The sequence below is a fragment of the Prionailurus viverrinus genome, unplaced genomic scaffold, assembly GCF_022837055.1.
Source record: "Prionailurus viverrinus isolate Anna unplaced genomic scaffold, UM_Priviv_1.0 scaffold_42, whole genome shotgun sequence".
Lineage (NCBI taxonomy): Eukaryota > Metazoa > Chordata > Mammalia > Carnivora > Felidae > Prionailurus > Prionailurus viverrinus.
The window spans coordinates 3,767,312-3,790,901 of NW_025927609.1; the positions used below are offsets into that span (position 1 = coordinate 3,767,312).

Consider the following 23,590-nt stretch of genomic DNA (forward strand, 5'->3'; position numbering starts at 1 on the left):
CCTCGCCTCGGGTCCGTTTCTCATGGGCTGGCTGCACAAGGTGGACCCCAGGCCTGTGCCAGCGTGTGCACGGTCAGGCCCCGTCAGTCACCGGGTGGAGAACAGCTCTGTGAACAAACTCCGGGGTGGCCCAGGTCTCCCTCCGACCCCACCCCTCTACCTCGGGGGCTGAGGCGACCAGCCAGGTGCACCTGCTCCGGGTCCAAGACAACTCCCGGAATCGCAGGTCTACGAGAGTAACCCCTGACAGGCACCTTACACTGTGAGCCATAGTTCATTCCTCCGGAAAATGGGTATATTTTTTCCCCACCTTGTTTTGATAGGCTATTATAAAATAATCTCCTTTATTTAAAAAAAAAAAAAGCAAGCTGAGCAAAGGTATCCAGTAAGTTCTCATTTGGCTTAAAAATGTGCTTAGATCTAGAGAGAGCATTTCTGGAAAAATACCTAAGAAAGTGTTAAACCGATGCCTCTAGACAGGAGAGGGCTTTTTTGTATCGTGTGATTTTTATTTATTTATTTTTAGTTTATTTCTTTAGAGACAGAGAGAGAGCAGGGGAGGGGCACAGAGAAGGGGGGAGGGAGAGAATCCCGAGCAGGCTCTGTGCTATCAGCACAGAACCCGCCACCGGGCTCGACCTTACGAACCGTGAGATCGCGACCTGAGCTCAAAGAGTCTGACGCTTAATCAACTGAGCCACCAGGCGCCCCTGCATGGTCTGATTTTTCAAACTTACTGCGCGCATTCTGTTTTTATCAAAAGATTACAGTTGATTACATTAAATGTTATCACGATAGCGAATTCGTTTATTTAACACATTTATTAAAGTGTAGTTAATGGTAGAAATAAGTCTTACCGGGAACAATACAAAAAGAAAGGGTGGAAATTTCAAGAGTTTCGAAGGAGAGATGACACCCGTGCGCACAGTGCTGACTCGCTGACTTTTCAAGCACCTGAGGGTCTCGGATTAAGTGGCCTGGGCGCTGTGGCCACGGAGGTGCCGAGCCTTCATCCTGGCCTCCAGGCCCGGCTAATCCCGGGTCCCGGTAGAGGACTGTAACCCGGAGCCTGGAGCCTGACCTCCCGGCTTGCTTGCTGCCACAGCGGTGGGGTGGACTTGCTCTCTCCCCCGCAGGAAGACGGGCCGCTGGGGGACTTCACAGTCCCGTGCAGGCAGAAGCAGGTGTAGCCGGAGCCAGAGGGAAGGGCCGTCCCCAAACAAACAGAAGGCAGAGCCCTTGTACAAACACAGGGGTATAAATGAGTCTGCTCGGCCGAAGCGGCACATCCTCTGAGCGGTCGGGTCCCCAGAGCCCGCCTGTGACCATGGAGGCCAGAGTGCTCTGGCTGCTGGCATTGGTCCTGGCCTTGGGGTCCTCCAGCTTGGCTGACGAGTATGTGGGCCTGTGTGAGTACCGTTCTGACTTCGCTCTGTAGGAAGGAGGGGCCAGGAGGCGGCGGGGGGGGGGGGGGGACATAGGAGGAGGAGAAGGGACGCTAGGTCCAGGCTCGGGGTGTGTGTGTGTGGGGGCTTTCTGGGGGCTAGAGGAAAGTGATCAAGCCCCCACATTGATTTATAATTGCCATTTACCAGACACGCATGTTCCTTCCCAATAGCCCTACAAACTGGGTCTTGCTGTTTACAGACAAGGTAGCTGAGGCTCAGAAAGTTAGTAACTGGCTGCAGGCACCCCCTCCCCGCCAGTGTTGAAACCGGGATTAGAACCCAGGTCTGCCTGGCCGGCCGGCCACCCCACCGCCTTCTTGGCTGCAGGTTTCTGAGCGACGGTGTAGGTCTTCACGCACCGTTCTGGCGCACTTGCAAGGCAGAAAGGAAAGACTGAGGAACACGGATCCCTGAAGAGCATTTTCAGCACCCGGTTTTCACTTGGCCGTGGCGTTGTCCCTGCAGGTGGGGGGAGGGCGGCTGTCCCACCCACCCAGCTTTGAAGAAATTAGGGTGTGGCTATTATCAGGGGCCAAAGGCAGTGGTTCCCAAACGTGGCGCCTGTCAGAGTCACCAGGACAGCTTTGCGACCCCTACAGCCCAGGAGGTGCCCTTCATGCCACAGTGCCTCTGGGATCCCAGTGTGAGCAAATCTGGCTGGGGAAACCAGCGGGTTGAGGCATTACCGCCTGGCACGATAGAGTGGGACTTTAGACACTTCACGTGGTTCTGTTTTCCTAAGGAAAATCCCATTAGGCAATGAGGCCGACTTTACGGAACTTGAATTTTTTTTCAATGTTTATGTATTTTTGAAGGAGAGAGAGTGTACAAGTGGGGGGAGGGGCAGAGAGCGAGGGAGGCACAGAATCCGTAGCAGCTCCAGGCTCTGAGCTGTCGGCACAGAGCCCAACACGGGGCTCGAACTTGTGAACTACGAGATTGTCACCTGAGCTGAAGTCGGACGCTTAACCAACCGAGCCACCCAGGCGTCCCAGATTTTGCAGAACTTTAGACACTATAGGCTTGCTTCAACGAGTATTGAGGACAGAAGCATGTCCCAGGAGGACGTCGTGACCAGCCAAGTGCCTGGGGGACAGGGGGACGCAGGAAAGAAATGGAAAATAGCATGCGCTGTGGTTTTCTGTACTGAACATGCATCTTCTCTTGCACTATTCATTTTTTTTAAGGGGGCAGTTTGTGTTGATAACACAGTGAAGGGGAATTTGTTTCGGGGTTCAGGAGCCCCCAGGTTCCCACGGTTTCCTGCCAGCTGGAGGGACCCGAGGCCCATGGACTTCCCAACAAGGCTCCAGGGGCACACGAGGGAGGGGGGCGCCCTGGCAGAGGCCAGAGTCCCCACAGAGCATACAGAAGTGTGCGTGGGAGGAGGGTGCTCCTCGAGCCGATGTTGGGGTGCGGGTGGGGTCACGTGCTTCGAACCCAGAGGCTGGGGGGGTTGCAAACTTGCCAAATGAAGGCAGCAGCCAACACCCCGGGCCGGCAAGGGCTCCAGCCGCTGACCGGGCTTTGTTTGGGACAGCGGAGAACCTGTGTGCTGTGCCGGCCAAGAACAGGGTGGACTGTGGCTACCCCGAGATCAGCCCCGAGCAGTGTGTCAACAGGGGCTGCTGCTTTGACTCCAGCATCCCCGAGGTGCCTTGGTGCTTCAAGCCTCTGCAGGACACAGGTGAGAGGCCCCGCGAACCCTGTGTCCCTCCCGGGCCCCCCTGGGAAGCCTCCAGATCCCCAGGAAGCCGCGCGCACCCGGACGGGACGGCCAGCACCGTGACTGTCCATCGGGGAGGGGGCCTCAGCCAGAGGCGTCGTGCACAGGGAGGTCAGCTGCCAGGGGCCGTCCCCTGCCGTCCCTTTGCTCGGCGGTTTGTGCAAACTATGAAAGCAGTCGTTTCAAAAAGGTGCTCAAAGTCAAGTCACTGTGTCCAGGGAACTAGTTTAAAAACCATCCTGGAGAGAAGTGGAAAACACACGGGTTTGGGAAGTTGGGCCGACATTCGAGGCCTCGCTCTGCAAACAAAGCATCATCTGTGACGCGCTCCCGGCAGACGGCAGATGGTGGCAGCACCGGGCACGGAGCCCTGGCGCCTGTCCACGCCCCGCGACCTTCCCCGCCCTGCCCCCACCGCGATGCACCCCTCCCTCCCTCGGTGTGCAGCGGGGTGCGGGACGGCCGCCCTGGGGAACCCCACGTCGGCCGCGAGCCAGGTGTCTGTGCACGTGGGTGGTTCGTAGCCCGGCTCCCCGGTCCCACCTCGAATCTTGGGCGTGAGGTCTGCTGTGAACCCCCTGGAAGTCCAAGTGCCAGCTCATCTTCTGAGAAGGGCACGGGCTCCACCTTCCCGGAGCCAGCACTCGCCCTGTGTCCCCCCCCCCCCCCCAAGCGGGGCGTGGGGCCGCAAGCCAGCCTCCTGAGCAATGATGCAGCCCTGCCCACGGCCCTGGGGCTTCCTGCCCCTTCCCGGCAAATCGGGGCAGAGACCCAGATACAGCTCTGGGACCAGGAGGGAGCTGCCCGTTGCCTCTCTGCTGGCTGTTGCCCTACTTTGGGGCCCCTCAGTGGGGGCGGTGGGGGGGCTACACCCTTTCCTTTGGGCGCTGGTGGGGGCCTTGAGATAATGCCGTCTCATTCATCATCTGCCTGAACCCCTTGTTCTGGGGGGACACGTGCTATTCTCCACGAGGCCGGACCCTCAACACTTCTCCAGGGACTGGGGGAGAATGCAGCCCAAGGCGCTGACCTTGGAGGCTGTCTTGACCTTGAGAAGCGGGGCACCTGGTGGGTGGAGCCAAGGTTGGTGGTGGTGATGCACGTCTGCGCTTTGTTTCCAGAATGCACATTTTGAAGCGACGCCCACCAGCCCCGGACACCCTGGAATGTGACCTTCCGTGCTCCGGGGGACCCTGCCTGCGTCCTCTGCGGGGCCGGCCACGTCCTCTCCTCCCTGCTTTTCTCCCACCCTGCTCCTGGCAAGCCCTTCCGCTGAAAGCTGATGCCTGGGGCCTGATGGCTTGACGAATAAAGATCCTGTGCTCAGCATGAGGGCTGCGCCTCATTCCCGAGACTCCTCCCGTGCTGTTGAGTTTTATTTCTGCCAAGTGCATTTCCTTTCTCAGCCTCTCCCGGAAGGCGGGGGGTGGGGGAGGGGTGCGGTGGGGGGGGGTGGCAGGAGGGTGTGATGGCATCTCCGCCCCGGGCCTCCCCAGGCCCCGAAAGGCAGCCCCTAAGGAGACGCCCCGCCCCTTGCGTGAGGATGTCACAGGCCCCAGGCCAAGCCCTGACACGACAGGGAGCCCGAGCGGCCTTCTCAGGGGCCACCACCTTTCAGAAAAGACATTGCAAATGTAAGTTTCAAAACAAACAAACAAACAAAGATCATTAGTGTCTTTCTTGGGGAAGAGAGCAAGCCAATAAAGCCATCTTCCAAACTGGCACTTTTCTGTACTTATTTGCAGGTCAAGTTTAACACCTGTGACACCTCGGGCGGCTTTCTTTTTCCGTTTTCTTCTGACAATGGCTGCAGCTCTGTAAGGGAGCGAGTCTCACCATGACTATCCCGTCTCAAGTCCTCACGGGGTCCTAATGACGCCTAGACGCAGAGCACCCCACCCGCCCCCTCTCCTCCTGGGACGGGTGGCTCCCCGCGGACTGTCCCCCCCATCCCCCCCGCGAGGCGGGTTTCCAAGGTGGAAGCCAAGCGCGCAGCTCGGGGAGATGGGCCGCCTGGTCCGAGCCACCCTCCCACTGGAGAAGAGACCCCGGTTTCCATCAAAACGACAAGCTTTGTTTCTGGGCCGTTGGGGCCAGGACCCCAGAGCTGACTCTATCCCTGGAAGGGACATACGGTTGCCCTTGTCTCACAGATAAGGAAACATTAGGAGAAAGACTTAAAAAGACCCAGCCAGTGGCTTCTGCTGAGAGGGGACCATGTCAGGATGCCCAGGCCTCTGAAACCAAAGCTCTGTGTGTTCCTCGTAAAGCCCAGCAGCTACTCCTGCCAGGCCGAGGGAGGGAACCTTTCCAGAAGCATCTCCGACCAAGCAGCACGTGCAAAGTGCAGCTTCCTCTCCTGGGGACGCTGCTACTCAGAGCTGTTCTCGCCCGGACACGCCCCTGGTTCTGCCTTTGTGTCCCTTTCTCCTCACAGACCGAGCCTGGCCTTTGAGGCCAGGCCGGATCTTAGCTGGAGGGGTTCAGGGGTCACCCCGGCCCCTGGGCCTTGGCCTCAGGCCATGGCGATGACCGTCGGCCATGGTCCTGGTGACCGGGCTGTGCCACACAGCCTGCTGGGTGAGGGGAGGGCCACGTCCTGGCCAGTGACAAGGGACAGCCCCCCCCCCACCATGGAGGCACGAGGACCCCCAGACTTCGGTACCCTGCCCTTCCTGGATGCACTGCGGCCCAGCGGCCATCACCCTTCAGAGACAGTGCTGTCACCACCCACAGAGTCGTCACTCGCTGGCCAAATCAGAGCTACTGCTTCTCCTTCTGAGCCCTGGACACCCCGGTCCTGCCCACTACCCCCACCCCCCAGGCAGCGTCTTCTGTCCTGTTGTCTTGGAAGACCCCCAGTCTTGACAGGGTCTTCCCGGGGAACTCGGAGAGACCCCAGGCCAGACTCACACACGGAAACAACCTTCACACCCAGCACAGGGGCCTCCTTCCAGAGACCTCGCTGCTTAGGAGAACCATCTGGAGGAGGGGGACTTGAGTGTTTCATCCTGGGGCTCACAGGTCTTTCCTGAACCTTCCCTCTGTTGTTCCCACAGTGGGCGCAGGGGGTTCCTCACGCAAGACAGGCTTTGGACTGTCTGCTCCATGCTCCCTGGGGGTCCCGGGCAGTGTGAATGCTACCCACCCCCCCAAAGCCAACAGCTTCATGAATAGTTCAAAGAATGGATGCAGATGATGGAGACATCTGAGAGGCTTCCGGAAACTTCAGAGGCCAGGCCATTAGATCAGGCTTGAGGGTGGGCTCAGCCTCGGCCCCAGCCCCGGCCAGCCAGGCAGAGAAGCTGGTCACCTCCATCAGTGTCAGGCGGACACCCAACAGCGAGAGCAAAGTGGGTTGTTGGGTGGGCGGGGTCTCCAGGTCAGAGATTTGGACGCTGACCCAAGGTTCAAGATTCTTCCTCTCTCCAGCCTGTGTCAAAAACGAAGTGAACAAGCAAAACCTGTAGCTCACCTGTCCCCACAAAGCCTCTGGGCCAAAAAGGCCACAGACATCTGGGGACCCTGCCAGGCCACTTTAAAAAAAAAAAAAAAGACTCCACTAAAAATATCATTTATCTTGATTGCTGAGTTTTAGGGCAACCTTCCAATTTTGTGCCTCTCCCATTCTGAGCCCATGGAGGCCATGATATTCTCATGCACAAGTTCACAGAGCACCAAGAACCGGCCAGACCGCCGACCGCCTTGGAGGGAGAAACCCCCAGCCGCGCTCAATCCATCCACCTGGTCGGAGCCCCCAGGGCCCACCGGCTCCCTCTTCAGGTCACCACGAGTACTGCGGCTTCCTACCCATCGTGGCTGCCACCCTACCTTTCTCCCCTTCTAGAAAAGATGTATTAAGATCCCCAATCTCTCCGCTACACCTACCTCCTGCCAGCACCTCTTGAGCAAAACCCCATTTCTTTGAACACCCTCAAAACTGCATAACACACGCCTAAGTCCTATAGTTAATCCTTCCTAACACCTTCTTACCGAGATGCCCCATAATGTGCTGTGTTCCTGTGGTTTTTGGCAGGAGGACGTCGTCAAGACACAGGCTGAAGGTTTGGTGGGGTGACGGGGGCGTAGGGACACATGGTCTCAACCTGTGGTCCTCAGTGGGGCCTTCACGGCCATAGGGGATGTTTGGAGATCTGTGGGCATGTCTCTTAGTGCCATATGAATGGGGGGAGGGGCTGCTGGCATCGAGTGGGCACAAAGCCAGATATGGGGGGTCTGCAGTGTGCTGGGGGGTACTGTGGACGGCCAGTGTCCTGTTGGACGCTCAGGCAGCCACAGACCTGTTTGTAATGGTTGGAGACTAGAAGTAGGTTAAAATCCTAACACAGGGGTGCGTCAGGGGCTCAGCCGGTCAAGCGTCTGACTCTTGATCTCTGCTCAGATCATGACCTCACGGTTTAGAGGTTCAAGCCCCATATCGGGTTCCGCGCTGACAGTGTGGAGCCTGCTTGGGATTCTCTCGCTCCCTCTCTCTCTGCCCCTCCCCCACTCACTCTGTCTCTCTCAAAATGAAAATAATAATAATAATAATAAATGAAATGAATAGGGGTGCCTGGGTGGCTCAGTCCGTTAAGCATCCAACTCTTAGTTTCAGCCCGGGTCATGATCTCACGGTCTATGAGTTCGAGCCCCACGTCAGGCTCTGCGCTGAGAGCACAGAGCCTGCCTGAGATTCTCTCCCTCCCTCTCCCCCTGCCCCTCCTCTGCTCTCTCTGTCTCTCAAAATAAAGTAACTTAAAAGTATTTTTTTAAGTCAATAAATGAAATAAAATAAAATCCTAAAAGCAAAATTGTTGTCAAGTTTGGATATACCAGATTTCCCAGGAATGCAAGGGAAGCCTTCTGCGTAGTTCGGAGCTTTGGCCGAGTGGGTCATTCCCGACACGCCATCACCAGGGACAGTGCCCCACGTGCCTTGTGACTTGTCCACCCTGGGGCTGCCTGCATCCCCGGTGCCTCGATGCCTTGCATCACTCGTAACAAGGCGGGGGGGGGGGTTGGTGCAGGGGCGAGCCCCCGCCCTCACCTCTGTCTCCTCCTCCAGCTCCGGCAGGCACAGCTACACAAACATGTAGCATTATCGCCCCATCATTACTTTCCCTTTACTTCTCATTTTTTCTAGGGCAGGCTGCATGTTTATTTCTTTTAAACTCTGTGTGTAGGCAGGTTATTAAGTTATTAAGTATAAAATTATTAGGTATAACTTCAGTTCAGGAGATCAAAAGGGGTCTTATGAAATCCTTGCTGTAAAGAAGGGGGCTGTGCTGGGATGAGACTCCCCACCTCCCAGGGAGGCCTCTTGCCGCTTCTTGCCGGGGTCCCCAGCAAGACAGCCCCAGGAGACCCCTGCCTCCCCCGCCTCTCTTCGTTCCCGTATTTTCAATCTGAAACCTGGGTCATGGCTTTTGAACTTAAAAAACCCCAAAGGCTGACAAATGTGTTCTCTGGTTCCCCAGGACAACCTCCCTAAAGCCCCCTCCCCCTCGTCCCCAGTTCAGATGAGGGAGGGTCACCAGGCCCACAGAAGCGTGGATAACATGACCTTGGCTCCCACCTGCCCGGTACCCTGCACCTTTACTTCCCATTCAGGGGCCGTGCTCCCTCTTTCCAAAACAATCCATTTCTCCCCAGTATCCCCGCAGCTATGGAGGCCGAGTGGGTAAAACCTGGGGTCGTGAACCCCCAGCCCATACTGCTGAGCCCAGCCCCGCCCAAAGCGCATTGCTGGGGCCCAGGAGCAGGCATCTGGGAAGGGGTGGGGGGGTCTGTGCCCCTCCAGGGCTGTGATGGAGCCTGGTGAAAACCCTAAACCCCATGGTCTGTTTCTCGCTCACCCCCTGGTCCCTTCCTCTGTCCCCACTAAAGGATCAAGGGGTTCAGTTCCAACTCCAGGAGATCTTGGCTGACCTGACCTGCATGTCAAAGTGTGTGCCCTTGAGGCCCAGGACTCCTGCAGGAATGACTGACACCCCCTCACGGCCCTGTGTACAAACCCACCTCCAGTCTCCACCAATTAAGGGGAAGCTTTATCTTTGCCAAAATTTCAAAGTTCCTCCTTCTCCTCCTGTGCTTGAGCCTAACCCAGGTGTGGCCCACGCCTCCACCTCCCACCCCTGGAGATCTCCTCTGTGCTGGGGGAGAGAACAGATTGGAGGGGAGGACGGTCTCAGGGAAGCACTTGGCACCCTGCCCCTCTCCCCCCACGGATGATGAAACAGCGGCCCAGCCTTCTTTAAGGCTCATCGCTGCCCCCGCTACGGTTCACATATTCCACTTCATTTAGCCCCACGGCAGCCCTGCGAGGTACAGATTATAAGTGAGCAAGTGGACGCACAGAGACGTTAGGCCGAGAGCCCAAGGTCACACAGCAGAGAGAGGGACCGGAGCCCAGAGTCTGGTTCCAGGGTCCGCAGACACTCCCCCAGCATCTCCAAGCTCTTTGAGTAGAGGAGAGGGGCTCCTTCTCAGTTCACGGCCAAGGCACTGGGTGGGGTAGTCCGTGGAGGAAAGGGGGGAAGAGGCAGATGGCTCCAGCAGTAGCAATGGCCGGATGGCTACTTTGCGTCCTGCCAGAGAGAGCTGGAGGCAGCCCCCCGACCTGCAGGCTGCCGAAGGGTCTTTGAGGGCATCCCAATGTCCTGGGACCCCACCCAGGTGCACGCTAGCCCAGCCCAGGGCAAGCTGGAGGGACAAGAGGAGCAGACATCTGGGGGACGTTTGCCGAAGCCACCCACCCCAGCCACCTGGGACTCACTGAGCAGTGCCCCCAGGACAGACCGACAAGGACCCCGCCCCCTGGTGGAAGCCAGGACCCCGCAAGCCCCCCAGCTCACTGGGCTGGAGAACCCGGACCCAGTTTACCCGCAAGTTCCTGGGTGGGGGCAACAGAGAAAAATCAGGTCGCTGTTTTGCACAAGGAGTTTTGGGGTGAAGGTGAGTTATGTGTTCGCTACACATCTTCTGCTGCTGCCCCAAGTCTGCAGCTGCCTCCCACGTTCCCAGGAGCCGTGGGGAGGCCAGCCCGGGCAGGAGGCGGCGTCCGGACAGGGGCCTGGCTCCCCGAAGTGCTCCGTGTGTGCACAGGGCAGGGTGGCCTCTGTCGGCTGGGGTGTCTTTCCCCTTTGCCCCGGGTCTGACCGTCTCCAGGCGCCGCCCCACCGCGGCCGATGCCCAGAGAGGTTGTGGACGTGGAAACTAGGCCGGACCAAGCACCTGGCGTGTGTCAGATGGCGACTGAGCACACGAGACCTGCAAACCCACTGAATGCTCCCGAACCAGCCATGAGGCGGGGGGCGTCTCCACCTCCTTGGCAGAGGAGGAAACAGACACGGAGCCAGTTAGTAATTTGGTCGGGAGTTTGCAGCCAGCAAGGCCGGGCTGTGAGGACATCCCTACGGCAGGAGGCCTTCTAGAAGAGCGTGGTTGGATTACAGCACCTGCCGTGCATAGGCCGTTCTGGTCTGTTCCCAGCCACAGCAGTGTCTGTCTCCTGACAGTGGCTGAAGAAATTAAATAGTTCCTGTGTTTCAACCTTGTGTAGAGGCCCCGCGGTAATCTGCTAGGTTTAAAAATGAAACACCCAAATCCAGACAAACCAAATGGGAGCGATTTCCTCTAATTACTTGCTTGCCAGGAGCCAAAGGTCCTCTCCCCCCAAGCCCAGTTCTGCCCCTGAGTCCTACGGGGTCCGCGGAGGTGTCCAAGGGGTGCAGAATCTTCCTGGGGACTTTTAAACAACAACATTCTTGGCTGGGGACAGCCGGTGTTGATAGAGCGCCCAGAGAGCGTTAACCAGTTTTAAAATTGGGGGCTAGAAAGTGCTACAGTGTGGGCCGGAAACTCTTTTTCCCTTTTCCCCAAACTGCAGTGAGAAATCATATATTTATTCTTACTTTACTGATGCGGAAGTTGAGAGAAATTTACCCGAGGACCCAGCCTTGCTGAGGTTCAAAGCTGGGACGTGCTGACTGTTCTTGTGGGGGCTACACGGACCCGATCACCCCCACAGCCTCATCAGGCTCCCTGGGCGCTCAGCTGACACCGGGACCCCCACATGGTGCCCCATAAGCCTCCTACCTGCTGGTCAGAGCTCCTCCGAAATTCACACCCACCGTGGCCATTAAACCTGATTATTATCTCCGGTGATGTGTACCTGCTTTCCCCACCTCTTGAGTTTAAGTACAGCTGGGCACTAAAACTGTGGCTTTAAGGGACGCCCGGGTGGCTCAGTCGGGTAAGCATCTGACTCCTATTGCGATCTCACAGTTTGTGGGTTCGAGCCCTGCGCTGGGCTCCGTGCTGACAGCGTGGAGTCTGCTTGGGATTCTCTCTCCCTCTCTCTGCCCCTCCCCCGCTTGCCCTCTCTGTCTCTGTCTCTGTCTCAAAAATAAATGAATAAACTTAAACAAAAAAATTTTTTTAAGTTTTTTTTTTAAGTTTTTTTTTTTTTAACATTTATTTATTTTTGAGACAGAGAGAGGCAGAGCATGAACGGGGGAGGGTCAGAGAGAGAGGGAGACACAGAATCTGAAACAGGCTCCAGGCTCCGAGCAGTCAGCACAGAGCCCGACGCGGGGCTCGAACTCACATACCGCGAGATCGTGACCTGAGCCGAAGTCGGACGCTTAACCGACTGAGCCACCCAGACGCCCCACAAAAATTTTTTTGAACCAGTGCGGCTTCAACATTTATTTGGTAACGGTTCTTTCTGCGTAGGCTGCATCGCTCTGGATCGTCCCGGGATATGTTGGCTTTTCACTGGAATTCACACTCTCTTCTATGGATCTTCAAACGTTCAATGGCACGCAGAGGAAGGTTTTTGTTTCACACTTAGACACGAGGGTCAGACTGGGGACAGACTCCGCGGGGAAACCCCGAGAGGGAGGGGGTCAGGCGTCGCCGGGAGTCTCAGAACTGCTGCGGGTCTGGCACCTCTGAACGCAGACAGGGAAGGCACGAAAGGGGGTGGGCAGGGCCTCAGACCATGGCCAAGTTCAGACGAGGTGTCCTAGCGAGCCAAAGTGCCCCTTACAAGAATCCTTTCTGGGGGCAAGAAGGGCCTGGCACCGGCGCCGTGTTGCATCGTAAGGGGCATCGGCTGGGGGAGTTCGTCCACCTCTGCCGGATTTTCTCGGACGGACTTCTGGACGGCGTGTGGCCCAGGAATTGTCACAGAGGCTCCCTTTTCGCTGTGCGTTTTCTCTGAGGCCCTTCCGGAACCTGGGCTGGAAATCCTCCCCTCGGACCGCCGGCCTTTAGGGCTGAAGAGGTGCGGTCGTGCCCTGGAAAGAGACATCCGTTGAGCTTCAAAGACCCCGTCGGCAAACTGGGGACAGCGGCCATGGCGACATCAGAGCGTGTTTGACAGCTGTGGCCGCAAGACGCAGGCTGGGAAAAACCTGGAAAACCGGCACACCGTGGTCGGCCTTAGCGCCGTGCGGGGAGGCGGGGGTCTCAAACCTTCCTGAGCCGCTGTCAGTCTTTCTCGTGTGTGAGAGGCTACTTTTGAAGACGAAACGAGCTTTATGCTAATTGAAAGAAGCCGGACGCCAGGACGGCAAGAGCGTGACTGCATCTGTGTGACGTGCACAGAACAGGCGCATCCAGAGACAGGAGGCACGTTCGAGGCTGCCGGTGACGGGCTGCTGGTGGGTTTCTTCCGCAGGCGACGAAGGAGTTGGGAAACTGGCGACTGGCCACGGCTGCACGAGTCTGTGAGATCCTGGAAAGCAGTGAACCGTACACGTTAACAGGGCAAATTTCACACGGAATGAGCTCGCTCTCTCTCTCTCTTTCCATATACGTTATATATGATAAACACGATTGTGCTTCTAATCTCTCTCTGTGGATTTACTGACTTTGGACAGCGTCAGACTTTCTGCTCCAAGAACTGAGTTTACTTCCAAGAGTTTACCAAGGGCCACGGTGGGGGCCGGTGCATCCTGTCCTCCGCGCCACTGGCCTTACCAGATGGCCTCTGAGGGGGCCTCGTCCCCTTCCAGGTGACCCCGGGCCGAGGGCTCTCTCCACCTTCTGCAGCTCAGGGTGCAAGGATTATTAGCTGCTTCTCACCAGACAGCTGCCCTTGCCCCTGTTGGCCTGGACGCTGCAGCCTTTCTCTGTTTGGTTTTGTGGGGTACAGCTGGTCCCCTCTGCTCCGACCTACAAACCTTGCCAGGAGGGCTGGGCTGCTCCGTGGCCCACGGCGCACAGCCCCGGCGTCCACTAGAGGGAGCCCTTGGCACCCACGTCTGTTCCGTCATTGCTCTGGTCCAGCCACCCCTCCCCCACTTCTCACCAACCCAGCGGAATTTTCTGTCCTGGGATGTGCAGAGATCCCTTCTCCTCCTGCCACCTGCTCTCAACTGTGACACCCGGATGAGGAAATTGGGAGAAACGAATCAAGTTCCAAGGTCACTCCTGGGTGTGGCCGGATTAGCATCTCCTAAGAGCGGGAGCACAGAGCACAGACCCACAGGGCCGGCCGGCTGCTCGCGCATAGCAGGACAGAGGAAAGAAGGCAGCTGGGGGAAGAGGGTTTGTCCATCAGGAAGAGCACCTGTCACAGGGCTTTATCTCTACTGCTTACATCATTGTCTTTCTACAGAAGGGGGTTGCCGACACGAGGCCCTTACTTTCACCGCCAAGGCCATGGCGATGTTGTCAGCAAGGATTAGCACTCTTGGGTGGGGTGGGACCCTCTTTCCCAACAACATCCCCGGGCCTGGCGGCTTTGTTGGGGGTCTCCTGTCCCCCGCACACCTGCAGCTCCCAAGTGTCACCACGTTCGCACGTAAGGGAAGGCCAGAGGGCTGGAGACGAGATGTCAGCCACGTGGGACTGCCCCAAAGCCACCGTGAGAGCGAGGGGGGCACAGGTGGGGTCCGCGGGTCCCCGTCTTCTCTGTGCACCTGTCCTTCCTTCCACTTGCGCTTCCAGAAAGCCTTCTGTGATTTAAATTGTGGGTTGCAAGGATATCAGTAGAAGAATGCTGTCCAGATTTTCAGATTTATTAAAGCCTGTTTGTTATTGTGGAGACAACCACAGCGTCTCTCCGAAGGGAAATGGCTGCAGGGATTCTGGAACGTTCCCGCGGTGATGCGCCACGCAGCTGCTGAAGTGAGAATAGGGAGGGCTGTGCCCTCCGGTCTGGAGCGCCGTCTGCGACCCGGTGGGAGGGGAGGCGAGCGGGGGCGTGGGGTGGGGGTGCTGTGTCCGCCCCTCTGGGGGAACAGACTGCCGTCTGCTTGTCCACTCCGGGTACCTCGAGGGGGGTGCCTGGGACGGGTTCGGGGCAAGATCATTCGCTTTTGCATTATTTGTTAAAACAAGCATGTAGAATTTTTGTAATTTAAAGATGCAAATGAAGATAATTTTGGAAAAAGTGTGGAAGGAATGGGGATTTTGATGGGAGAAGGAGCAGAGGGGTTTGGGAGCATCTCACAAGATTTGGGGGCAGAGAAACCCGGGCAGGAAGAAGGGGGTGATGAATGCTGGGTCATCGGGCGGTGGCTTCTCTCTCTCTGTGTCCCTGCGTCCACACCTTCCTCCACACCTGCAGAAGTAATCTGGTCCTCCCCATCATGGCCACACCCAGGTGATGATCCCAAAGTGCCACCTGTGCCCAGGCCCAGCCTGAACCCCAGTGCTGACCTACCTATACAGGGGCCCTTAGAACATAAAGCCACCAGAGCTGACTCCTGGGGACACTCGCCCATCATCGTGCCCTTCGGCAAAGTACCTGGGAGAAGCTTCCTCTGGTCATGGGGGATGGGTTCCCGCAGCCACTTCCTGTGACAAAACAGATTCTCCTCCTTAGCCTTCAACCCCACAGTGTCTTCTTCCCAGGTGGGGGGACGATGCGGGGGTCAAAAGACCTGGCTCCCTGCGAGACTGTCACCATCTGAATTTGCCCTCCATCACTCGTCTTGGGCCAGCTGTGAAATCTCTAAGAACTTGCTTCCTCATCTGTGGCTCTCCGGCCCCGCCTGAGGAGGGCGTTTAAATGAGACAGTCCACGAAAAGGCACTTGACCCGTCCTCCCGCAGAACCAGTGGGGGCTGCCCACCACACCACTACCACTCGTGTTCCTCTTCCCATCCATGACAACACCAACTGAGCCAATGGCTCCATCAAGAGCGAGTTTCTGCCAGACCCCGGGCCCCATTCGCCCGGCAGGTGTGAGCACTGGCATTGTGGAAAGCAAGAAGGAGAGAGAAGGGGAAATCTGAAAATAACAATGCTTTATTTGATTTATGTCACATTTTCATAAGTGGCATCTAGTTTCAGAAAACAAAGTTCAGGTCTGCAAAAAATGCACGTACAAATCTTCTAAGGAGGTAACTCTACAGAAATGTACACAACAGGACCGAAGCCTGTAAGGTACAGTTAGAAAGCTCACATCCTAGGGTCTGCTTGGGTCTCTGTTCCAACGGAGTGGACAGCCCCTGAAACAGGTACCCGAGAGAGCCGGCGTTATTTTTAAATATATATATTTGTATATACGTATGTACGTACACGTGTGGTGTTTATCTACAACGGTGCAAACCTCTCACAGAGCGCAGGCGACGGTATTCCCTAAATATCAATGGCAAGATCGTTGCAAAGTCATCCATACGGTGTTTTAAAAACCAAGGATTATACAATCACAGATTAGGTATACGGATATATGCACGTGTTTGCACGCTGATTGAAAATGTTGCTTGCATTGACTCTTGCTTTGGGACAACAAAGGGATAACACTCGGTAGCGACTCATCAGATGAAAGGCAAAGACTGGCAACCTGCTCACACACCCGCTATGTCTGCAAAGGAAAATGCAAACAAGGCTCAAAGGGCTGGTTACAGACAGTAACTTTGTTTTAAACACACGCGTTCTGCCGAGAAACTACTCTTCCAGCCCCTTCTACAGTGACCCTAAGATGATAGAAACGGAAAACCCACTGTGCGGCTTCGGTGGCCCATTTTATCAGCAACTCGGACGAGAGGACTCTTTCTACCGTTTTCGAGTGGCCGAGAACTTAAAAACGAGAGGTTGACGGCGACGCTCGGGCGTCATGGAAATGTCATGGGAAAGAGACCCCTGGGGTACACGAGGACAGAATTGTCAAAAACAAGTACACAAGGTGAAACAAATAAGAACAAAGAACAAAATAGCTACCACGACCATTGAAATACTTCCAGGAAAACCAAGACCCGTGGGACCGTTCGGACTGGGTTGCACCCTGAGATGTCCAGGAACCCCATGAAGGGGCTCCCAACCTTCACCCTGTGTCCCCCATGACTTTTACCTCCCCCTCGGCCTAATCATTCCGTCCAGCGGGAGAGGGCACATTCGGGGCGGCCCAGGAGGGGAGGCCGTTTTGGTGACCTGTGCGGCAGAAATGGGCCGGCGGTTTCCCCCCGCTCCCTGTGGGCCCCCAGGCTGTGCTGGGATCTGTTGCTGGGCCAGCCCTCAGGGCAGGTGGGGCAGAGGAACACCGTCCACCTGTGAGCTGCTGGCAAGGGCTTTCCTTCCCCGGGGAGACTGGTCTGGGGGGGGGGGGCTTGAGAACTGGGCCCAGCGGGCCCGCAGTGGAACATCACCGGGGCGCTCTGTCGCCCACCGGCCTGGCCCCAGCATCCCCCACCCCGGCCCGCCCGGCCCTGCTGCGCATGGCGAACGCCTCCCGTGTGCAGAGGTGAAATGCCGTTTAACTGTACACAACACCAGGGCCACGTTTAAGTTCATGTGCAAAGTGTAGGCCAAAGGCGACGAACGGGATTCTCTCTTCCGTTCACGCAGATGCTCCAGGACAGGGAGGAGCTGCCCCACGGAGGAAAACCTCAGCTCCGTGTAGCAACGTCGAGTTTTGCTGCTGCTTCTTTATGTGGCTTGGGGCTCGTGCCGCTCCCAAGATTTGGTGCTCCTGCTTAGGGGCTGAGGGAGGACCCTCTGGAAGCCGGGGATTGCAAGCTCGGCGAGAAAGGCACGCGCGCCCGGGGTCATGTCCTCGGTCGAGACCGTGGGGGGGTCTCCCGGGAAGGAGGAGCGGATCGGGCGAGCCCAGCCCTCCGGCCGTGAAGGACCCCCAGGGCTCTGCCTCCTCCGTCCTGCAGCCTCAGAAAGCCGGCCCGGACACAGCAGCAGACTCCCCCCACCCCGCCCCTGCGATCAAACAAGGACATTTCATGCTCTCGCTTCCTCCTCTTCTGCTTCACGATGGTCTTTGTGCTGCGGGAAAGCCCCCAAGCTGCGCCCCCACCAGGGACAGTCCCTTGCCCGGGCCGCAACACGGTACCTAATGTGCCTGGTCGTTTTCTCCTTCGCGACGCCAGGGGGACTATTTCTGAGAACGGGGAGGCGTCAGGGGCTGAGCCCGACCTACGCTCATGTATACAAACCGGGTTGACATAAACGCACGGCGGGTTCCCTCGGCCGGCCTCCGTGCGCCCTCGACTCGGCCACACAAGCATCTGTTGGAGGAACGACTTCAAGTTGACATGTTCAGAGGTAACGTACGAAATCGGGCTCGGGCGAAACCCTTCTGTCTGCGCCAAGATGAGAAAGAAACGGGAACAATGTGCGGTGGTTCTCGGAAAACCCAGCCACACCGCCTGGGAGGGCGGGCACGGGCGTCACCTTCGCTCTGCCTTCCTGCCCCGGACGCTTGGATTTCACAGACGGGCTGAGCTGAGCCCGCCGTGAGGCGTCTTCCCTGCCCTGCCGGCCTCTGGCCCCAGGGAGGCCCCCGGTCTTTGCAGAGGGCGATGATCCCAGAGGAGTCCAAGGACAGTGACCCAGAAGGGCCGAGGCGGGACTGGAGGGTCTGCGGAGGCAGGCGGGTGCGGAAGGGGAAGCAGAGGGAGCAGGTGAGCACACGGAGCCACTTCGAGCCGGTCCCACACGTGGGGTGCCCTCCGATCTTGCAGGCCACCTTCTTCTGTCCCTGTCACTTAGGATTTGCAGGGGCCAATCTTTCTGCCGCTTTGCTCAGCCCGGCTCTCTGCTTGTTTACCAGAGGTGGGAGCGAAGACCCGTTTGAAGGCCAGGCCTTAAGCACCACTACCCTTAAGTCCTTGCTCCGGGGGAGCTAAAGCAGTGCACCGCACCGGCCTCCTTCTGGGTCCCGCTCACGTCCGCCTGGGGAGCCAAACCTAGGGAGAACATGCTTTCCCCATCACAGCCGCCTCCACAGAGGCCAGGCCAGAGAAGTGGGTGTCCGGGAACATGAGAGCAAGGAGAGGGGGATGTTCCTCTGAAGAATGGCCACCAGTGCCTGTGTCCCCGGAGCTCACTCCAAGACGGAGGGGATTGGAGAGGAAGGGGCACACGGGCCACAGCGCACTGGGGGGCTCGGCCCTGTTTGAGGTTGTGGCCGACATTGACAGGGCAGGAGGAAGTGGGTGGGGGTCTGGGAGAACAGAGCAAAAGCACAAAGTTTTAAGACACAACATGGTGTCCGGAGAGGAAGGTGAATTTACAAGCGGGGGTGTTAGACCAGAACGCCAAGTAACAAAGCGAGAATCTTACTAGACGCACAACAAATGTATTCAAAATGCAACCTAAGAGCCCATTTCACCTAGTAAGATTTAAGCAAATCATTCTGAACCGGAAGCATTTAACACTGAACACAAGTGAAACGTTTTATGTAAAATATTTTATTAGCAGTCTTGATTTCTTAAAAGTTATCTAACTTTATATTCACACACTCTGCACTTCCCCATCTTGGGTGTTGTGTTTGACCCTTGGTCACATTTACACGGCATTGGATGTGGGAGCCTCAGCGGATTTTGACTACGCTCTTGGCCATCTGCACGGCAGGCATGAAGTGGAATTTTCTCCCACCTTCTGGGAATAAAGGATGACGGAGAATTTGGAGACGGAGCACGTGTGCGTGCACACACACACACACACACACACACCAGCCCTCTCTAGCCCCAGCTAATATTCAGGTACGCCGCTTTAGGAAGCTAAGACCAGGCCGGAGCAGAGGAAGGCACCTCTCCACGAGACAGGAGTCAGCTCAGCCTCCAAGGCCGGAGGGACAACCCCATGCCGGACGATGGTGTGGGGGGAGGGTAGGGGCATGGGCCACCCTCCTGTCTCGGCTTTCTGTTTGGTAGCAGCCAAGTCCATAATGAACAGCCACTAAGCTAGTATTCTAGTATTGCACTTTATGCTTTAGGAAGTATTTTCATGTGTATTTGTACATCACAAATAGGAGGCAACAGGGCGAAGCGAAAAAAAAAAAAAAGACCTGGGGTCAGACCCCCACTCAAATTCCCAGTGCGCTCTTCCCTGGTGTCGGACTGAGACCTCGCCCGTCCTCCCCCGCCCGGCCTTCTGCATCTGCAGAATGAATACACCCCCCATCCCATCACCTGCCGCCCTGGAGGCCAAGCCATCTCTGGGTTCCCTCCCCCTGGGCTCCCAGGGCCTGAGACACTAGCACCAAGCATGTGGGGAGCACCAGTGACCGTGTTTGCCGAGTGAGGGGATGAACAGAGGGCCCCCTCGGCTCCTGGCTCAGTGTCTGGGACAACCAGCAGGGAAAACACGCTCAGTACACGGCGGCCCGGGCTTTCCGTCCTCTCAGCCAAACCACAGAAGGTGACTCCACCTGTCCCTGACCTCCCGGTCATGCTCCCTGGGAACGTGGCCTTTTTGTGGGTCTCTGGGATGAGGTTTCTCCTGGTCCCGAAGGCCCCTTGCCCAAGGTGACATCACCAGACTCCAGCATCTTCCATGTACAGGGTTTCTTCCCTCCCTGGGGAGAGCTCCCCATGGCACCCATGCGGGACCCTTGGAAGAACTGCCCCCTCCGGCTGGTCCTCAGCGAGACCAGGAGCAAAAAGGGGCACAATCCTACGGTGGCACCCGTGGAAGGCTCCCAAGGTGCGGCCGGCACCAGACCCCAGGCTCCGCAGCTGTCGGACCCCGCTGCTCCCCCTTCCCGCCTGACAAGCCGAACTTAGAAGCGAGACCCTTTGGACTCGCGCTTTTGCCTCTCCTAATACCGGGGGGGGCTTCACCTCTCTCACACAAGATTTCACTCTTCCCTCTAAATGAAGAACCACAGAGACGAGAGGAGGCATTGCATTCAGAACTCGCGACGAGAATTAAATCTGGGCAGCTGGCCTGGATTCAGTCCCAGCAGGTGGACACCCCCCTCTTAACCGCAACGAGTTCAAAAACAAGTCAACAGGTTGTCTGGACGTTAGCTTAGGTCATCCGAGTGAGCCGTTGTACCCAGCTACCTGGGGACGCAAGGAACACCGTTTGCATCACTGTCGCCCAGGGTCTGTGTGAAGGCGCCAGCGGGGGGCACCTGCCGCCAACGGGGGAGGGACGGCATCCCGGGACTGACTGCCTCTCTCAAGGCGCCCCAAGGTCTTTCTGAGCAAATCCCCTGCCTGGCCACGACAGTATTCGTGACACGCGCCAGTTAGCGCCCTGTTGCTTTGCACATGCATTTTCCTCGACAGCGGACAGCCTCACATCTGCCACATCTGCCCCCTACCCGCCTACATCTATTAAGGGACAAATGTAATTTCTCAAGAGTGGAAAATGGAGAATGCAGGGAGGATGCACTCCTAGGGAAATATTGCCTTCTGAGGACGCAGGGACACTTGGAAACTAGATTTTCGGTCTCAAGGAATCTGTTTCCTTCTGAAATGGCTGAGACACCGCACGGTGGGCTCGGGTCACAAATGGTGCCTGGTAGGGGGAGGGCTGGGTCCTGCATTGCAGCTCCCGGCCAGCCCGTCCTTAGCAAGGTCACAGACCCGCCTCCAGAGGGCTCACCTGGAGGGAAAGAGGTCTTTAAATACCCAGCGCGCCTGATGTCACTGTGGCGTGACCAAAGCCATCCCCCAGGCCCCACCCCCTCTCTGTTTCACCAGTTCCCATGTGGGAACCCCCACCCCCTCTCTATTTCTCTGTTCCCATGTGGGACTTCCTACCTGTGACATCTTGCAGGCAAATCTGTCTTGAAATTAAACGAAGACTTTTTATGGCGCCTAAAAAGCGATCCTGGTTAAATCGCTTCATCTGGCCGGTGATGCCCCATTTGCACAGAACCATGAAACTCAAAGCTACGTTGTAACACGTCTCCACTGTGTTTACTAAAACGGATCAAAGAGGGAGCAAAGGGATCACCACGTGGAGCAAAGGGATCACCAAGCATCTGCGAGTCAAATCCACGCGCCGGCAAAATCTGAACGCTCTCCATTCTCTTCAAGTAGGAAATAGAAGCTTTGGGAACACGGCTGAGGAGGCGCAGAACCTCTCAGGGCTGAAAGCGGCCTTGAAGACCGCCCAGCGCTACCGTTCACAGACCAGGAGATCCAGGCTCAGGGCGGGAAGGAGCCAGAGTCGCTAGGAGACCTCGGCCCCAGGGCAAGGAGATTCCGAGGGGGCAACACTCCATTCCCTTCTCTGGCCTCTTCCGACCTCCACCCTGTGGTCACACTGCCTCTGACGGCTGGTAAGCGCCCAGGCACCTGGTAGCAAGCCAGAGGCCGTTTACCCCTCCCCTAGATGCACCCTCAACCTCCTTCACGGGGAAGAAGGAGCTTCTGATCCGCGACATCGCCACCAGCCCAGCCAGGGCTGAGAAGGAGGAGATGCCACCGAAACGGGGCTTGGCAGGTGGCATTGCCCACAACCCTGTCCACCGCTTGGCCAAACCACAAGCGTCTCGGCCACACGGTGTTCGCCGCTTTCTTGCAAGGGCCTTGGATGCTCTGGGGTCTGGGCACCCTCCCCACCGCCACCCCCCAGCCACAGTGGGGTCCCCTCACGGCCCTCCGTGTGCCCCCCCGGATTTTCCGCAAGCCCAGCACTCCCAGCTCCGTGGAGGTAGGTGATGTGATACGTGGGGAGAGAGACACATGGGTAAAACATCAACAAAGCCAATTTTCTGGACATGTTGTAGGCAAAATTAAGGTGTTCAGAGAGTTAGGAAGAAATAAACAATATGTTTTGCTTAAGATAAGAAGCACGGGGGGAAACAGAAGGCTTGGGGGGTGTCGGCCAACCTCACCCTCCAGCTTTCCTCACGACTTCTTAAAATTCCGGCACGCTGAGCACGTGCAGCTCCAGAACCTTCTCTCCGCCGGGGACCGTGTCTCCATCTTTTACAGCTTCAGCCCGAAAAACGAGACCAGCCCCGCGGTGAAGTTCAACCCCTCGCCTCTCGAAGCAAAGTGTGTCATTTACCCTGAATCGTGTTCTTCGACGAGTACTAAAAAGATACAGTTTCTTCAAATGGATGAGAGTTATCGGCTTTTGGCTTGGAAGGTGACTTCTCCGTGGAGAAGGAGGCAGACCGTGGGGGGGTGACAGCGACAGTCATGAGCGGGGCCGCGGGCGCTGGCCTTCCTCCCCGGCCGCCCCGCCGCCGCGTTGTGAAATGCTGCTCGAGGACACACCTCTACACCCGCTTCCCCGGCGGAGCCAGAAAGGGGGACGGAGCGAAGGCCCGGCTGGGCTGCGCGGACGGGGCGGCCTGACGCCCGCGGCCCGAGGGCGCTGCCAGGGCTGGGCGGCGGGGGTCCCTGTGTCCGCGGGCACGGCCCTGCCGCCGCGATCCTACAAGCCACCCTGGGCCGCACTGTCTACTCCGCCCTCTGCCGGCACTCCGGTGTTTTACCTCTCGGCCCGGATCTTGTATCTCAGGACGAAGTAGGCAATGAGGCGCAGGGAGATGAAGAAAACCCCCAGGACGATGAAGTCCAGGTAGAGCTTGGCGTCCTCCACGTCCAGCTCCCGCAGGATGGCCTCTGACTTCTGGAAGTGGCACGTCTCGTCGATGCCACAGTGCAGGTCCTCCCGGTCCAGGCCGTAGATGGACAGGATGACCCCTTCGAACCCGTACCTGCGGAGGAAGGCACAGAGCGTGAACACTCTGCCCGCGGCCAGGGGACCCTGCAACCCCACGCGGGGGGGATCCGGGTGGGCCCCCAGCCAGCCCTGACCCACAGCGTGGCCGCCCTCCCTTCCCCAGACCTGTCATCACGGAGATAGCTCCCCGCCCTGCAACGTCGTCCCAAGACAAACGCATCCAGCAGCTTGGCTGAGGTCTGTCCACTTTTTGTCTCCTCCAGAGCCTCCTCCCGAAAAACCAAACTGGATGCACAGTAGGGATTCGTTCAGTGGGGAAATGAATTGAAAACTCTTTGATCAGGGCGCCTGGGGGGCTCAGTCGGTTAAGCGTCTGACTCTTGGTTTGGCTCAGGTCACATGATCTCACGGTTCGTGGGATCGAGCCCCGCGTCGGGCTCTGCACTGACAGTGCAGAGCCTGGTTGGGATTCTCTCTCTCCACCCCTCCCCTGCTCATGCTCTCTCTCTCTCTCAAAATAAAGAAATAAAAATTTTTTAAAAAGCTCTCTGATCACCTCTGATATTACATA

The 23,590-nt window shown here is 57.4% G+C and overlaps 2 protein-coding genes across 7 annotated transcripts in view; one reads left to right on the plus strand and one right to left on the minus strand.

The window, feature by feature from the left end:
• The first annotated feature begins 1,309 nt into the window (after nucleotides 1-1,309).
• On the plus strand, nucleotides 1,310-4,339 carry TFF3 (trefoil factor 3). The gene is made up of 3 exons (XM_047847097.1): nucleotides 1,310-1,409; nucleotides 2,989-3,135; nucleotides 4,296-4,339. The coding sequence occupies exons 1-3, from the start codon at nucleotides 1,328-1,330 to the stop codon at nucleotides 4,307-4,309; spliced, it is 243 nt and encodes an 80-aa protein (XP_047703053.1). The 5' UTR covers nucleotides 1,310-1,327; the 3' UTR covers nucleotides 4,310-4,339.
• An 11,081-nt stretch (nucleotides 4,340-15,420) lies between these two features.
• Nucleotides 15,421-23,590, minus strand: part of ABCG1 (ATP binding cassette subfamily G member 1) — a 76,159-nt gene continuing 67,989 nt past the window's right edge. For all 6 annotated transcript variants that reach the window (XM_047846876.1, XM_047846875.1, XM_047846874.1 and 3 more), the window contains one exon: nucleotides 15,421-23,053. In XM_047846876.1, the coding sequence (XP_047702832.1) occupies nucleotides 22,825-23,053 (229 nt within the window). In that variant the 3' untranslated portion in view covers nucleotides 15,421-22,824. The remainder of the gene's footprint in view (nucleotides 23,054-23,590) is intronic.